This window comes from Mercenaria mercenaria, chromosome 13 (assembly GCF_021730395.1).
Source record: "Mercenaria mercenaria strain notata chromosome 13, MADL_Memer_1, whole genome shotgun sequence".
NCBI classification, from domain to species: domain Eukaryota; kingdom Metazoa; phylum Mollusca; class Bivalvia; order Venerida; family Veneridae; genus Mercenaria; species Mercenaria mercenaria.
In genome coordinates, this window is record NC_069373.1 from 46,271,139 (window position 1) to 46,287,674 (window position 16,536).

Here is a 16,536-nt window from a genome sequence, read left to right on the forward strand (position 1 = left end):
CTCTTTATGTGCTCTACCTTCTCCCCTCAACACAGAGTCTTGTGCTCTTTATGTGCTCTGCCTTCTCCCCTCAACACAGCGTCTTGTGCTCTTTATGTGCTCTACCTTCTCCCCTCAACAAAAAGTCTTGTGCTCTACCTTTTCCCCTCAACACAGAGTATTGTGCTCTTTATGTGCTTTACCTTCTCCCCTCAACAAAAAGTCTTGTGCTCTACCTTCTCCCCTCAACACTTAGTCTTGTGCTCTTTATGTGATTTACCTTCTCCCCTCAACAGAAAGTCTTGTGCTCTCCCTTCTCCCCTTGACACAGTCTTGTGCTCTACATTCACGCCTCGACTCAAAGTCTTGTGCTCTACCTTCTCCCCTCGACCCATAGTCTTGTGCTTTACCTTCTCTCCTCGACTCATAGTCTTGTGTTCTACCTTCTTCCCTCGACCTATAGTCTTGTGCTCTACCCTCTACCCTTAACAAAGAGTCTTGTGCTCTACCTTCTCCCCTCGACCCATAGTCTTGTGCTCTACCTTCTCCCCTCGACCTATAGTCTTGTGTTCTACCTCCTACCTTCAACAAAGAGTCTTGTGCTCTACCTTCTCCCCTCAACACATAGTCTTGTGTTCTTTATGTTCTTTACCTTCTCCCCTCGACACATAGTCTTGTGCTCTTTATGTGATTTACCTTCTTCCCTCGACACATAGTCTTGTGCTCTACCTTCTCCCCTCGACCCATAGTCTTGTGCTCTACCTTCTCCCCTCGACTCATAGTCTTGTGCTCCCTTCTCCCCTCGACCCATAGTCTTGTGGTCTACATTCACGCCTCAACTCATAGTCTTGTGCTCTACCTTCTCCCCTCGACTCATAGTCTTGTGCTCTCCCTTCTCCCCTCGACTCATAGTTTTGTGCTCTCCCTTCTCCCCTCGACTCATAGTTTTGTGCTCTACCTTCTCCCCTCGACTCATAGTATTGTGCTCTCCCTTCTCCCCTCGACCCATAGTCTTGTGCTCTACATTCACGCCTCAACTCATAGTCTTGTGCTCTACCCTCATAGTCTTGTGCTCTCCCTTCTCCCCTCGACCTATAGTTTTGTGTACTACCTTTCTCCTCAACGCAGAGTCTTGTGCTCTACATTCACCAATCGACTCATAGTCATGTGCTCTTCCTTCTCCCATCAGCACATAGCCTTGTGCTCTACCTTCTCCAATCAGCACATCGTATTTTGCTCTACCTTCTCTCTTGTGCTCTGCAATCACCACTCGACTCATTGTGCGTATAACAGTGGAGCGAGTCGCTCGATTAAGTAAACGCTACCTGTATATATATGATAAAGTACGCGTTCACGTGCACAGAGTAAAATATTAACCTCGTTTATTAATATACAATAATGCAAAATATTTATTATCTGTGAGCTCTTGCCGACTGAAAAAACTTTTAATCTTTGAATCACTGTGCAAAGCCTTTTCTGCTGTCAATTCGTTCTTCGAGGTTTAAGGTATAAACGCACTAAATAGGTAACGAAGCATCACTTATGAGCTTTGGGAAATGACAGGAAGAAGTTCGCATTTTCTGCCCGTAGGCATTTTATGTTTTATGAAAGCCACTTTCTTGTGGACATATGCTTGACATTTTATACCATTTTCAAGGATGTTTTTCGTTTATCTATAGAAATGTAAACAAACCTTATTACATATGTGTTCATACCCATTGTTCAGCTGTCTGTTTGGAAAGATATTCCATAGATAGACCTGTCAGTAAAAAAAAAGTCCACCCCAAGATAATTCTTGAAGATTAATGACCCTTACCATTATTGCTGTTTTTGTGGCTTATACGTCATTTACAAATTGGGTGGCAGCTCTCAGAAGATTGTTTTTCATAAAGAGAACTAATAGCAAATTTATTTAGGCCTACCACTGTCCAACCTTAAAACGTCCGCAGAAAATCGTTACGCCTCAAATTGGTAGCAACGCAATTTTGTCTCAAATTGGTTGCAACGCAATTTTGTGGTTACCAATATTCGGCCGAGTTTTGACAGTCATTATCAACATGCATCGCTACCATTTTGTGGCGTAAGAAAACCTCACCTAGGTATATCCTACACTATGTATGGTAAAAATCAAATTGAAATGCACAGGAAAAGAAATTGGTACTACATCGATTATTGTTTACAGCTTAAAATGTTTTTACCGTGTCACGACATAGTCTTTAACTTATACCTATTTGCCAGGCAATAAGAAAGAAAAGGAATAAACACTGCAAAATAATAGATCTAGATAACCATCCTCTTCGTTATAAAGCATAAAAAAACCAGGGAAGATTTATTTATCTATTTATTTTGTTGGGTTTAACGTTGCATCGCCACATTTATAGGTCATATGGCGACTTTCCAGCTTTGATGGTGGTGGGAGACCCCCCAGATGCCTCTCCGTGCATTATTTCATCACGAGTGGGCACCTGGGTAAAACCACCGACCTTCCGTAAGCCAGCAGGATGGATTCCTCACATGAAGAATTAAACGTCATGAGTGAGGTTCGAACCCACATCAATGAGGGGGCAAGTGAATTGAAGTCAGCGACCTCAACCACTCGGCCGCGGAGGCCCCACTAGGGAAGAAGTTTTGTTAGTTACTAGATCCGCAGAAAAGTACTTTGGTGGTCTGCACACACGAACAACAGATGTTGGTCTCGAACGGTAGCATGCCTCAAGGTATCTGCCAGGACCTATGCATATACTTCCATAAGGTAGTTATTAAACCGACATTTCATTAATCATTTTTAAGAAAAGACATCCAGAGCGTTCCAGATAAGTATCTTGATTACATAAAATGGTCAGACTGGGTCAACTGAAAATAGACTGCCTAAAAATAGGAACTTTTATTTTAACGTAAAAAAGGTAAACAAAATAGTTTGATAAATAATCGTCTGTAATATTTCACAAAATGCTTCACTCCGCGAACTTATCACTCCAGTTCCTGAAACAGAAAAGAAGAAAAAACACGACATTGAATTTATATGTATATCTGAAGTTCACGTCACAGAAAAGTTACATAATGTATATAGCTTATATAAAACTAAATGTGTCGAAAAGATGTTGTCTCGAAATTACATTCTAATCAGGACACCTTAAAAACGTAGTATATGTATCATATATTCATAAAATAAATAAAAAATTAGACCAGCTGAGTACAATTTTATCAAATTATTTTAGATTGTATACCTTCAGTAATTACAAATAATAATTTGATTTAATTAATGTATGTAGTTCACTGTCACAGTACACACTCATGATGCCAAAAGCTGAACCAAAGTCTTCGAAATCTGCCACCTTCAGTCTAACAGAAGTATCGGTTGTGTCTAATACGTCAGCATCTGGTATATCGTGCTGTGGAAGATCATCCAGTCTAGGAAAGCTGTTGGAAACGCCAACTATGTCACTGCATCCACTTTTGGTATCAGTATTCATCTTCCATTCTCCGCCATCTTTGCTTTTAGGACCTGCGTCATCAATATCATCTTCGCTACTATCATCATATATGGCACTTCTCTCAGCTAGAATATCTTCCTTTAGCTTCCTGTGCGCCTTGGCACTTTTCTCAGCTTGAATACCTTCCTTTAGCTCCCAGTGCGCCTTGGCACTTCTCTCAGCTTGAATATCTGCCTTTAGCTTCCTATGCGCCTTCATAATTCTCTCAGCTTGAATATCTTCCTTTAGCTCCCAAATCGCCTTGACACTTCTCTCAGCTTGAATATCTTCCTTTAGCTCCCTATTCGCCTTGACATTTCTCTCAGCTTGAATATCTTCCTTTAGCTCCCTTTTCGCCTCGACGCTTCTCTCAGCTTGAACATCTTCCTTTAGCTCCCTATCTGCCTCGTTAGTAACCTTCTTACTTGACCAAACAACTTCCCTCTCCATTCTGTAATGTGGTGCACACCCATGTTCACCGCAGGTACATACACTAGGGTTGAACTCCTTTGTGACTACAATCATCTTTGGATGCGTTGATGGATTAGGTGGTCCTGAAATTCAAAGTCAATAAAATATATAATAGATCTAGTTATATCAAAATCTAATTTGCTAGAGTCTACAACTTAAAACTTAAGATTATGTTCAGTTCTACATTTAAGAACAGAACAATGTTTTAAACCGCCTGTAACACATGGGCGACTCCAGAAGACTGATCAGAAGTTTAGTGCAAGATGCTTAAAGTTAAAACGCTTCTTCTATGTGCATGCCATGCTTTTGGTACACAAGAGTTTTGTAGAAGTAAAATAGGGAAATAAACCTAGGAACTTTCATTCCAGTCTAGTCAGAATTGGGCCATAGAAGAAGAGTTCAGATATAAAAGTATTTGCAAGTTCTTGACATCATATGGGTCTAAAATATGTGCTTTAAATTTTACTTTTTTTCTGATAGGTTCTGACTAAACTGAAAAAGGGCGGGAAGCGGAAATGTTTAGGGTGGTATTTAGAATGTACAATCCTACAGTTATGATGAAAAAAGTTTCCAAAAGGAAAAGTCACGCTCGAAGAACGCGGCCTCTTTATTCGCTTAAATAATCAAATAGTGGAGCAGTCGCTGATTACAATACTTCTTGTTAAATATTTAATTCTGTAGAGCATTTCAAGTTCTAGCAGCAACTGCAGGGAGGGAAACAGGAAAGTTGCATGCTTAAATAAGTGTCAGTTACAAATGTATGTAGCTTGTGCTGAATTTGCCGGGCTATACTCGAAAATATATGCCCTGCTCTCGATTCCACTTCAGAATTAAACTGACTCAGATGATGACCCTAGTGATATGAAGGAGAGCATCCGACTTGCAGACAGGGGAGGTGGGTGTGGATTTACATCTGGCCCTCCTTTCATCTTGAACTTTGTATGCCCAAACCAAGGAATATATAAGAAAAGCTCGCAGCTCTTTAGATAAATTAATTTTTTTATCAATTATTATGATTTTTATATATATTTTGCACAAACGCATGTTACTGTTGTGGGTGTCATGGAAGGTGTGTTTCCCTGTTAAATAAAATCTTTATTACTGTTTTCACATGTAATGCTAATACCATAAACCGTTAGTGTTGTATATAATCATTCAGTTTGACACAATTTGCTATGATTTATATAATAAGTTAAATAATTACTCACTGTAATGAATATTGTAAAGCAGGTTTGGTTTATACCAACTGTCTCTAGGGTCTGCCATTTTCTGTTCTGCGTAAAAATTCCGAAACATTCTCTCTGCGTGTTTGTTTACTGCTAGTTTAGATCGTTGCTAGCGTTCTGTTTAAACGTCGAAGTTACGACGTTCCTTTACTGTCGACGTAAGTAATATGACGTCACGACGTCAAAATGTGCCTCTAAAATTTAATCTAGGCTTAAGGAGGTAGGTTACCTTCATATTTGTATGTGCGCATGTCCAACCGGAAGCTAACGTGACGATTTACGACGACGTTTACGACAAACTAAATGTGTTGGTATATTCATTCTTCTGAAAACAAATCATGAACTTGTCTTCGATCTGATGCTTTATGGTTTAATAATGCAGAAATAATGAATAAATTGCCGCAGAAACGCTTCAAAACTATGTTGCCTTAAAATGACGTCATTGACGTCATGACGTTACGTGTCAGTTACCGCGCAAAATTAATAGCTTTTATCTTGAAAGTACGTAATTCTGTACATTTTCTTTATTTTAACTATTTTCAAATAACCATTATTTGCTGAAATATTTTTTATGAGTCTTTTGCTCTGAATAATAATCAATATTTTGCTTCTTTTATGTGGTTATATTGAAATGTTATGCGGAATGTAAGAAAATGGATGATGGCAACCAATGTTATTTGGAATATAGTTGGGTGAAAGGTTACTTGTTACGGCCATTTTCAAATACAAAGTCTAGCAGTTTGATTTTTAATACCTATTTTTCAGGTTCCATTGATAATTTGTTACTTACATACTAAAACTAAGATCTAAAATTGTTCAAATTTCAGTAGAAAATTGTGGTTTCTTGAATTGAATTGATGTTACCATGGAAACGAAGCCCGTGACCTATGTATCTAAATGTAAAATTCAAAAGCGTTGACACTGGTCTATTTAAGAAACACAGCTTCGGCTTTTTATTTTCATTTCAACAATATCCATGAGAATAATAGCAGCACGCTGAACGATTTTTCCATGAAAAATGGCAGACGAGGGGTACTGCTGTACGTATTCTAAGCTGTGAAATTTGTTTGAATAAATGCAAATAACACGAAAATGTAACCTACGTTAGAAATAATATGTTTTAAAGCTTCATCAACTAGAAAGATAATCTTATTCAATATTTTTTTAAAGAAATTACGACAAACAGCAAGATATAAGCTATTTTAAACATCTCTGTTGCCATGGTTACTTTAAAATTTAAGAAAAATAGAGTACCATGTAAAGTGCTTGGTATTTTGCTAATAATATTACCCAAATATTTCATGTTGGTCATTAACAGAATGGCACTGAAGCCGTCGAAAACCCCTATTTTTTATACATAGTTGTTTAAAAATGAGAGAAAATGCGCTACCATGGAAACACGAGCCCCGCGACATATACATTTTAAGCTTATATTAGAAAGATAACGTGCATACCAGTAAAATTATCAATTATGCAGACTTCTACGGATATCAATGAATCTAAAATACACTGAAAAGTGTTAAATATTCGTATTTTCCTTCTTCTTTCAATATGAAATACTTTTGGAGGGTCATGTTCTTCTAACCTGGATAAAAATTGAACTTGAAGGGACAGAGACAAACGAAATTGAGATTGTAGCAGTTAAAACTTCATATTACACGAAATACAAAAAAATGCTGCAGTTCAACTAATTTGAATTTACCCTTGTACCAAGGTAACCTACCTCCTTAAGGTGAGTCGATACCTTATTCATCAAATATGACATTCCTTCCGATTTTGATGAAATTTGGGCCAACTATAGCGCTATGGTTCCTTTTTTGTTTTTCAGTCGTCTTGGCAACAATAAATAATCAGTGATGACGTCACGAACGTCGCAACGTAGGGCGCCAAAATGCCCAAAATCCGCTGTAATAGGTCTTCTTAAATATCTAATCAATATTTAAAATATACGCAAAAATGACATCTTTAAAAAACTGCAAGCCCATTAAAAGTCTGATTTTCAGCACAAGCGATCAATTTGCAAATGAAATGTCAAATAAAAAAGGGAACTTTACCTTTTCAGTTTTTCACAATATTGTGATGAAGAAAAACTGTCCTTCCGATTTTTGGACGTAAAACGCAACGTTTTATCGACGTTGCTTATTGTTTGCATCGTTGCGCATTTTCAACTGTATTCATGAGTCAACAACTTTGATAAATTATTATGCATTAGTTTTTCTAATATTGACGCACTACCAGCTATCTGGGTTTCACACAAGGACATTTTCCTTCCTTTTTAACTACAAGTCGCTACTTAACTGACCGCGATACACGGAACGTAATTTTGACATCACCGATCTTAGAAATATGATCTTTCCTTTTATTTATGTTCATTTAATATTTTGTTTTTTGTCTCGTTCCCGCTGAATTTGCAGTCAGCGTCCTTAATCCCGCCCTTCATTCGCACGTGTATTCTGTCTGGCACGTTGCGTGTATGAGTATCTTAGTAATGGCTGTTTCGCATACGCACCAAAAACTGAACCGGGGAAAAAAAATGGAATGTAGCTAAATGACATCTAGGCAGGCCGGAACGAAAACATGCGTGAATTGAGTATTTTTTTCTTGCATGTAAATCACTTTTCCCTAATATTAGTCGAATTTTTACATGCTGCACGACTACTTAAAACAGGCGTACAGATTCATCGTGCAATTCCACACAAAATCATATAAATCAATGCTACCGATTTCATTATCCAATGCCGACGGAATTGTTATATCGTCATCATCCATATTAAGGACATATCTGCCTCAGGTATTTTGATATATTTGTGAAGCACTAGCCGATTCGGAAACCTTTCATCCACAGCAAAATGTGTAAATCTTTAAGAAAACCAACAGTATAATATTCCCAGCAGTCATTCTCGTCTACAATTATGTGAAGTCACTAATGTTGCATACAATTATATTTACTACAGAGTTAAGCAAATGTTTTCTCTTCTAATACGTGGCTTAACATGTATTTGAACTATATTTTTTTCAGTTAAATCGCTTATGCATCACTGCAAAGTTAAACTGTAAAAAATCGCGAACATCGGTTTCTTTAAGATACCTGCATGCTTATCTGATTTGCAATATGAACTTATCTTCTGTTAGTTTCCAGTCATATTTTGCACCCCTCCCCCACCCAGATTAATGTAAATAATAGAAAGACCTATCTTAAATAAGTGCATTTTTGCAGTTAGAAGTATTAATGACAAAGTCAGCATCGTAACCCGGACCGCTGGCGTTGTAGTCCAACCTGCCAACCACTGCGCCACTGATTCTATTATTTGAAAAACGGATGACTGAATTTCCATAAATCATGACTGTTTAAATAAATCACAAGTCTTGTCGGCGTCAGGGCATGAAGGCATGATACATGTATGTTTTAATGACACAACATGATTCTTCCGATACATGTACCATATTTCAGTAGAAACTGTGCTAGATCACTATATACATTTTCGTACACTGTTCGAAGGATGTAAACGTGAAGCTGGAAACGTAACTGAAATTCGGCTTGAATATGCGTAAATATCGGGTCTTCTTGACAGATAGGGAAGCAGACGTTTCTTCTTTGTATTTTGGCGGGAAAACAGCATGTGCCTTCCAGGATGTTCCTTCGGTAATGACCGAATGCTTATTGAAAATTACGTTTTGGTGTTATATTTCTGCGTCAACATTGTGTTGAAGCTTTTATGTTATTGTTAACAAAATGCTCTACAACCAAATAAAAATGCGTGCTTAAAAGCTTGAATTTATATCGTGTCCTTTCGTCCGTCACAGGCTCTTATGATTTTTTTTTATTCGAGTATTTTATATTATATTCATGGTTTCAAAAATAAGAAAGGATGTTAACGTTTAACCAGGCATGTAATGACAATTGTTTCACTTGTTCTGGTGACTCACTTCTTGAAGTGCTGGGTTGGACGCTGTAAACGAACATGTTTTACGGGTGACCTTATAATAAATCAGATGGGTGGGGTTTAGACATTTTTCCATTCTAACGGCAAATTTTCAAAACGGAATGAAGCAGTTTGGTGGGTCTTAGACGTTTTTGAGATGTTGAAAGGGAAAACGGTAAATTCCACAGACTCTCTCCATGTTTCAATTTTTGTACATTTAGTAATTGTAGGTGGTGGGAGTTAGTTGAAAATTCATAATTATAGGTAGTGTGGGTGGAGGAAAATCAAAACTCATGGGAAGTGGGGTTGGAGGATAATAAAAAAGTATGGGTGGTGTTTTTTTTTTCTTTTTTTTTTTTTCAAAAAGTGCCTTCCGACCCTCCCATACAATTAATTCTGGAACTGTCCTTATAACATTCACTTACTTATATCAACTACGCATGATATCAAAGTTTACAATTAATTTACCCTTAGTTATATTTGCTTATTATGTGATCTCCTCGTAGAACGAAGAACAAACACATGTACGAGATATAGATATCAAATTGCTATGGCGCCCTTTACGTACATGGCATCTAACGTCAAAACGTTGAGTTGTACGTTCAAAAATCGGAAGGACAGTTTGTCTTCAACAAAGTATTGCGAAAAACTGAAAACGTAAAGTTCCCTTTTTTATTTGACATTTCATTTGCAAATTGATCACTTGTGCTGAAATTCAGACTTTTAATGGGCCTGTAGATTTTTAAAGATGTAATTTTCGCGTATATTTGCCGATTTTTTGTCAAAATTTTATATCAGAAGGAACATGGTTTTCTTTATCAAATGATAAATGTTCGTTGCAATATGGTGTGATACCACTTCCTCACACGCTAGTCCTAATATAAATTGAAATAAAGTGTCAAAATGTACAGTTTCGCTGATTTTAAATCATAATTAGGCATTTTAGAGGACTCAAAACGGCAGTATTTCGACATTTTGGCGCCCTTAGTTGTGACGTTCGTGACGTCATCACTGATAACGCATTGTTGCCAAGACGACGGAAAAATAGTTTAGAACCATAGTGCTACAGTTGGACCAAGTTTCATCAAAATCGGAGGGAATGCCATATTTGACAATAAGATATCGACCCACCTTAAGTGAGAAAACATGGTCACTTTTGTGTAGTAAAAACCCCAGAAACATTTGAAGCACTATAAAACCTGAAATATTTATAGCAGTAAAAACCCCAGACACATTTTCGGCACTAAAACCCCGGGCACATTTGCAAGGTGAAAGAACGAAAAAGGGGACATTTGTAGCAGCGAAAAGCCCGGGGACATCCTTAGCAATGAAAAACCTGAAATATTTGTAGCAAAGAAAAACAAAGTCACAACTGTAGCAGTGAAAAACCCGGGCCAATTTGCAGCAATGAAAAAAAAAACGGGATATTTGTAGCACTGAAATTGTAGGCACATTTACGGCAGTAAAAAACCGGGTACATTTGTAGTTGTGGCAACCCCGGCACATCTGTAGTATTAAAAAACTCGGAAATATTTGTAGCAGTGAAAAAAATCTCGAAAATATTTGTAGCAGTGAAAAAAAACAACACACATTTGTGAGGTGAAAAACCCGGGAACATTTTTATCAATAAAAAAACGAGAACATTGGTAGCATTGAAAAAACCAGGGACATTTAAAGCAGTAAAGAAAAACAAGCATATCGGAAGTGAAAAACGGGCAATTTTTTGTCAGTAAAAAATCCGGGCTAATCTGCAACAGTAATAACAACGGGTAGCAGTGAAAAAACGGGCACAAATGTAGTAGTGAAAAACATGGACATATTTGTAGCAGTAAAACCCCCACACATATATAGCAGAGAAAAACTTGGGACATTTGTAGCGGTAAAACACCCGGGACATTTGTAGCAGTTAAAAACCCGGGATATTTGTAGCAATGAAAATCCCGGAAACATTTGTAGCAGTGAAAAACCCGAGGCATTTGTAGCAGTGAAAATCCCGGAAACATTTATAGCAGTGAAAACCCCAGGAACATTTGTAGCAGTGAAAAAACCGGGACATTTGTGGCAGTGAAAACTCCAGGAACATTTGTAACAGTGATAATAATAATAATAATAATAATATAATAATAATAACATTATCTAAAGAAGGTAACACATAAAGATATATAACAGTATTAGAACATATAAACACGGGACATTTGTATCAGTGAAAATCCCGGAAACATACGAGCAGTAAAAAATCCGGGACATTTGTAGCAGTGAAAAAAAAACGGGACATTAGTAGCAGTGAAAATCCCAGGAATATTTGTAGCAGGGAAAAACCCGGGACATTTGTAGCAGTGAAATAAAACCGGGACATTTGTAGCAGTGAAATCCCAGAAACACTTGTAGCAGCAAAAACCCCAGGAATATTTGTAGCAGGCAAAACCGTGGACATTTGTAGCAGTGAAAATCCCAGTACATTTGTAGCAGTGAAAATCCTGGGATATTTGTAGCAGCGAAAATCCCAGGAACATTTGTAGCAGTGAAAAATCCGGGACATTTGTAGCAGTAAAAAACCCTGGACATTTGTAGCAGTGAAAAACCCGGGACATTTGTAGCAGTGAAAATCCCGGAAACATTTGTAGCAGTGAAAAACCTGGGACATTTGAAGCAGTGAAAACCCCAGGAACATTTGTAGCAGTGAAAAACCCGGGACATTTGTAGCAGTGAAAAAAAAATCGGGCACATGCAGCAGTGGAAAATGAACGGACGCAATGGAAAAGGCGGGGGGAAAAACGGGCATATTTGTAGCACAGTAAAAAAGAAATAATTGTACTCCACAAGATCTTGATTTTTATTAATGTAAACAGTTCATTTCTTTACAAATAAACTATGCGAATGTGTTAAAAGCTGCAATACATGGGGCGCATTTTTTGATAAATCTTTAAAAATATTATTAATTTTATATATAGTAATTATGTCGTTTTGATTTTGAATAATAAATTAACATTAAACAAACGCTGCATGTTTTTTGTTTTTGTTTTTTCTATGTTTGTTTTTTATTGTAGCCGCTTTATTGATATATTTTTACAGTGATGTAGATTCATATTCAAATGAATTTTAAAATGAAGTTAAATCTTGCTTTGGTGGCTTACGGGAGGTCAGGTTTAAAGAAATAATCAGCATTACATTTGCCAAAATTCCACATAATTATATTTGTTTCTAATGTCAAAACTGAAAATTGATAAATAGCACACATTTGGCACTGATGAACTTCCGAAGTGATCTTTATATTGAATCAAATGAAAATTTCAAACAGTGATGCTAAGATGTAGCATAAAATAGTGATAAAATTGAGGATTATATGTATTATTAAAAAGGCATGGGTAACCGAATATGAAAGAGGAAAAGTTAAACGTAGAAAACATACTTTTCAAAATTTCTTTAATCAAATTGAATGTACAATCAATACATATTCAGCCTTGACTATTCAACAGCCTTGTCACTAAAGAAAGTTATATGAACGAAAATAAATGTCGAAAATGGGACACAATTTTGTTTAAAAAAAGCAACTAGTTATTGAACCTGTGTAATACATGTCAGAGTATCACTATGTGCAAATATGCAACCCATGGTACTAAGATATCGCCTTATACTAGTATATATACAGAAACTTTAACCAAAAATTCCGAAGTCCAGGCAAATAGTTTTGAATATTGACCGTCAAGCCATTCAGTATGTGTACTAGTATACTTCATGTAGGCCTTATCCCATGGATACACGGTCGATTCTTTACTCAGGTGTATTTCTTGTATTTTTTCACTGTGGATAAAATGTTCACTGTTTAAAAACATACTGATTTCAGTGACATTCACTAGTATGAACAAGTCATATATTTACATCTAGCATGAGCTTAAGTAATGGTAATCCCTCTTCGGTTCCAAGCACGGCGTCTCTTATTTTGGCGGGAAATGTGTCGTAGTTCTAAAATTAGAAACACTAAACCGGAAGCAACTGTAAGGATAATAGAAGTGAAGGCTAACGCCAGCGACCAGGTCCAGCGAGGTTCAGACGTTAACGCTAAATCGTCGGCAAAAAAGCAGCCCACTGTTCTGCCAAATATAGCTGTTGACATCTGTGTAGTCAAAGCTGAAATGATAAATTAATTTTTAAATTAAATATCTAAATTCGCGGTTTGAAATACATGTAATATCATATGAGTGACATAAAATAACCTGGAATGTCACATTATCATTACCTAAGAATGTGCCTATTTATTAGAAAGCAATGGGATTGGCAGAATATTTAAGATTCTACATAGATCAAAGTACGCCTTTAACAATCCGTCGACAAAGTTCTGATTTGAGTAATGGCTAATCTGTGAAAACTGCATTTGGAATAAATGGCAAAACACGTTTTACGAAAGGATTGAAGGGTTTTGATGACAAAACTGTATCAATCAAATTCAATTTTACATAATACAAACATGTACAAACTTATTTCCTTTGACCTCTGATAACAACAATGGACATTTTATAGGATTTGAAATATAAAAAAGATCCTTTTAACATTGGTTTGAAAGGATTTACATTTTAAAGTTCCGACAACTCGAATGCAAGCTTGTTACATATCAGTCGTATTCTATTTTCAGTGGCAATTAAAACAATATTTAGCGTTTGTTGGTTTTACTGCTCATAACGACACCAAAATGGCTTTAAATGATACAAATATTATTGGAAATGAAATCCTATCCAGTTCATAATGGATACTATAAACCCAAACGTATACCGGTATATCAAAGGCATATTGGATGAAATACTGCGTCATGGTAAACAAAAGTGATCTTTCTCCATCTACGGTGGGAAAACATATTGGAACTGCACCAGTATGATCATATCGGCATACGGTCTTATTAATAAAGATACTCGTTACAAAAAGTCTATAAGATACATAGTAGATACATATATTATGAACAAAGGCAATGACAGTAAAATCATAGTTTGTTACCTGAAATAAAACAAAGGGTAACGCATGAAAGAGCCAGACATCGTCTGTTGTCAGGTTGTTTAACATGGATTACAAGTAGAATGGTTACCACTAGACCACAAACCACACCGAAACCACCAAATACTCGAACAGAATTCACGCAATCTGTGAAAATAATGTGCAATACCGTATAATTTCTTATGTGGCATTGTTTTTAAAATCATTGTCTAGCATTTACTGTATATCAGTAAAAAAATATTTTATTATTTTGTATGAGAACTTTATGAAAGCACAATTGAGGAATTACTTTACGTTTACACATAGCTCTAGATCTAGACATCACACTGAGTAAATAAGAAAAGGATGAGATATTTTGACATTTTAGCTATACAAGTTTAATTTGTATTCCCAACAAAATCAATGGTCATGAATGGAAAAGAAATAGCCATTGGCAATTTTGGTGATTAATGAATACAAAATCAGTGTCGGGAGTTTTGAAACTGGTCGCCATAATTACCTGAAGTTTCATTACGAAAAGTACAATTTGAAATAGAAAAACAGGCACTCCAAATTCCGATATGCATCACATCGTTTCCAGTACCATCCTCAACGGCTAACCAATAAGGTGTCCCGTAAGATAACACTTGAAACAGAAAACCAATCAGAAAACATGTAACAGATAGCCGCCATGGCCATTCCGTTGCTTCGAAGTTTTGTCGAAACTGTCCTTTCTCTTTGCTTTTCTGTGATTCTATCGTTCTAATTTTGTCATTATCATCAATAACAACTTTCTTTTTTACTTTTTCGTTTGTAACTTTCTCGTTTGTAACTTTCTCGTCTGTTACTTTCTCGTCTGTCATCTTCTTTGCCGCGTTCTCAGAATTTTCTTCGAGAAAATCCATTTTTGATTTAGACTTGTCATAAAAATATATTAAGAATATGAAATTTAAACACAGAAGAGGTTATTCCTTTGATGACGCTGAAAAGAAATGTCCTCCTTAATAAGAAATTATTTTCGTCTATGAAAAAATTATCTTCCTTTCTTCCACAGTAATGTTTATATTTAGTATCACATTCCTAATCTGATAAAATGATTGTACAATTTTGATATGCAAATTATTTCAGGACTCATAAGAATTCCAACATATTTATTTTTGTATAACATCATCTCTAATACATAAACGTTTTAGTATTTAATGTCTGGTAGCTTTAAACAATTTTGCTCATTTTCATAACTTCTCTAATTAATATACTGATATCATTTTGAGGTTAAATGCGGCACACGTTTAGAACACCAGTTCTTTCACCGAGCCTTTATTAACTTTATTTGTCCAAGTCGCATGTAAACATTGCTTATCAAAACGAGATTAGATACCCTTGAACGTGAAAAGAAAAATAGAAGGGACAAAGAACGGAAGAATTTGCATTCAAAATGATAATAATTTACAAATCCACAATCTTTACAAATGAGAAATATCAGGGTAGATGTCGCTGGTTTTCTAAAGAAAAGTAATTCAGCGTGCTCGCGGTGAAAGTTATTGCAAGGTGTCTACATTGTTGATAACAAACAAACTGTGCCAAATGGTTCAATCAAGATTAAAATTGTCACTTATCTTGTTAAACATACTTTAAAAGGTACAATGGTCTGACAATATTTTAACTTTAAACATAAGATCTGTTAACATACGTTTTCTCTCATGTTAAAACACACCCGACCAGCAGTTTTATGCTAGAATTAGTGCCAAGTTAAAAATTCCCTTTCCTATGGCCAAAATAGTCCATCCGCTTAGCTCAATAGGGAGAGCGCAGATATGCGGTTCGCAGGCCCATGAGTTCGATGTATACATGTACGCCGTGACGATTTGATGGAAGACACTGTGTCTGTAATCATTCATCCTCCACTTCTGACTCATGTGGGGAAGTGTGCAGTTACTTAATACGGATAAAAGGTTTGTACTGGTACAGAATGCAATACTGCCGAAAAAGATATCGCACACAATATCTTTTTAATCAAAACATCACGGATGATTATTCGCACATATGCCCAGTCCGGGGTTCCAACTCACGACCCCGTGATCCGTAGATCTGCGCTCTCACTATTGAGACAGGTAATTGTATTAGGTGGAAATGATTAAAGGTAGTATAGAATATGGTGCATACTCTTATGTCTTTCATTTAAATTCTATGACAAACGCACCGTTGCGAGCCAAACATTTATCACAATTCTACTAGCTGTTATTATGGTGAACCGAGAGACAGGTCAGGAACAGGAAATTCACACATATCAAATTCTACTAGCTGTTATTATGGCAAACCGAGAGACAGGTCAGGAACAGGAAAGTCAAACATATCATGATTCTATTAGCTGTTATTATGGCGAACCGAGAGACAGGTCGTACATTTCGTACTAGCTGTTATTATGGCGAACTGAGAGAAAAGTCATGAACAGAAAATTCACAAGTATTATGATTCTGTACTTGCTTTCATTATAGCGAAATG

At 36.4% G+C, this 16,536-nt stretch overlaps 2 protein-coding genes across 2 annotated transcripts; both read right to left on the reverse strand.

Annotated features, from left to right (window-relative positions):
- Nucleotides 1–2,707: 2,707 nt before the first annotated feature.
- LOC123529504 (uncharacterized) lies at nucleotides 2,708–5,288 on the reverse strand. Its single transcript, XM_053520714.1, has 2 exons — nucleotides 5,132–5,288; nucleotides 2,708–4,006 (listed from the first exon to the last, which is right to left on the reverse strand). Exons 1-2 carry the CDS (start codon nucleotides 5,217–5,219, stop codon nucleotides 3,216–3,218), a joined length of 879 nt encoding a protein of 292 aa, XP_053376689.1. The 5' UTR covers nucleotides 5,220–5,288; the 3' UTR covers nucleotides 2,708–3,215.
- A 4,955-nt stretch (nucleotides 5,289–10,243) lies between these two features.
- Nucleotides 10,244–15,331, reverse strand: LOC123529815 (uncharacterized). Its single transcript, XM_045310344.2, has 3 exons — nucleotides 14,555–15,331; nucleotides 14,059–14,202; nucleotides 10,244–13,200 (listed from the first exon to the last, which is right to left on the reverse strand). Exons 1-3 carry the CDS (start codon nucleotides 14,937–14,939, stop codon nucleotides 12,965–12,967), a joined length of 765 nt encoding a protein of 254 aa, XP_045166279.2. The 5' UTR covers nucleotides 14,940–15,331; the 3' UTR covers nucleotides 10,244–12,964.
- Nucleotides 15,332–16,536: the final 1,205 nt, after the last annotated feature.

What these genes read in the sequence shown, in the direction of transcription:
- LOC123529504 (XM_053520714.1), bottom strand. Translation starts at nt 5,219, where the DNA reads ATGTTTCGGAATTTTTACGCAGAACAGAAAATGGCAGACCCTAGAGAC. An exon ending in GCTTTACAATATTCATTACA is followed by an intron (nt 4,007 to 5,131) that starts GTGAGTAATTAT and finishes TTTGAATTTCAG; the next exon opens with GACCACCTAATCCATCAACG.
- LOC123529815 (XM_045310344.2), bottom strand. Translation starts at nt 14,939, where the DNA reads ATGGATTTTCTCGAAGAAAATTCTGAGAACGCGGCAAAGAAGATGACA. An exon ending in TTTTCGTAATGAAACTTCAG is followed by an intron (nt 14,203 to 14,554) that starts GTAATTATGGCG and finishes TTATTTTCACAG; the next exon opens with ATTGCGTGAATTCTGTTCGA. An exon ending in TACCCTTTGTTTTATTTCAG is followed by an intron (nt 13,201 to 14,058) that starts GTAACAAACTAT and finishes TTATCATTTCAG; the next exon opens with CTTTGACTACACAGATGTCA.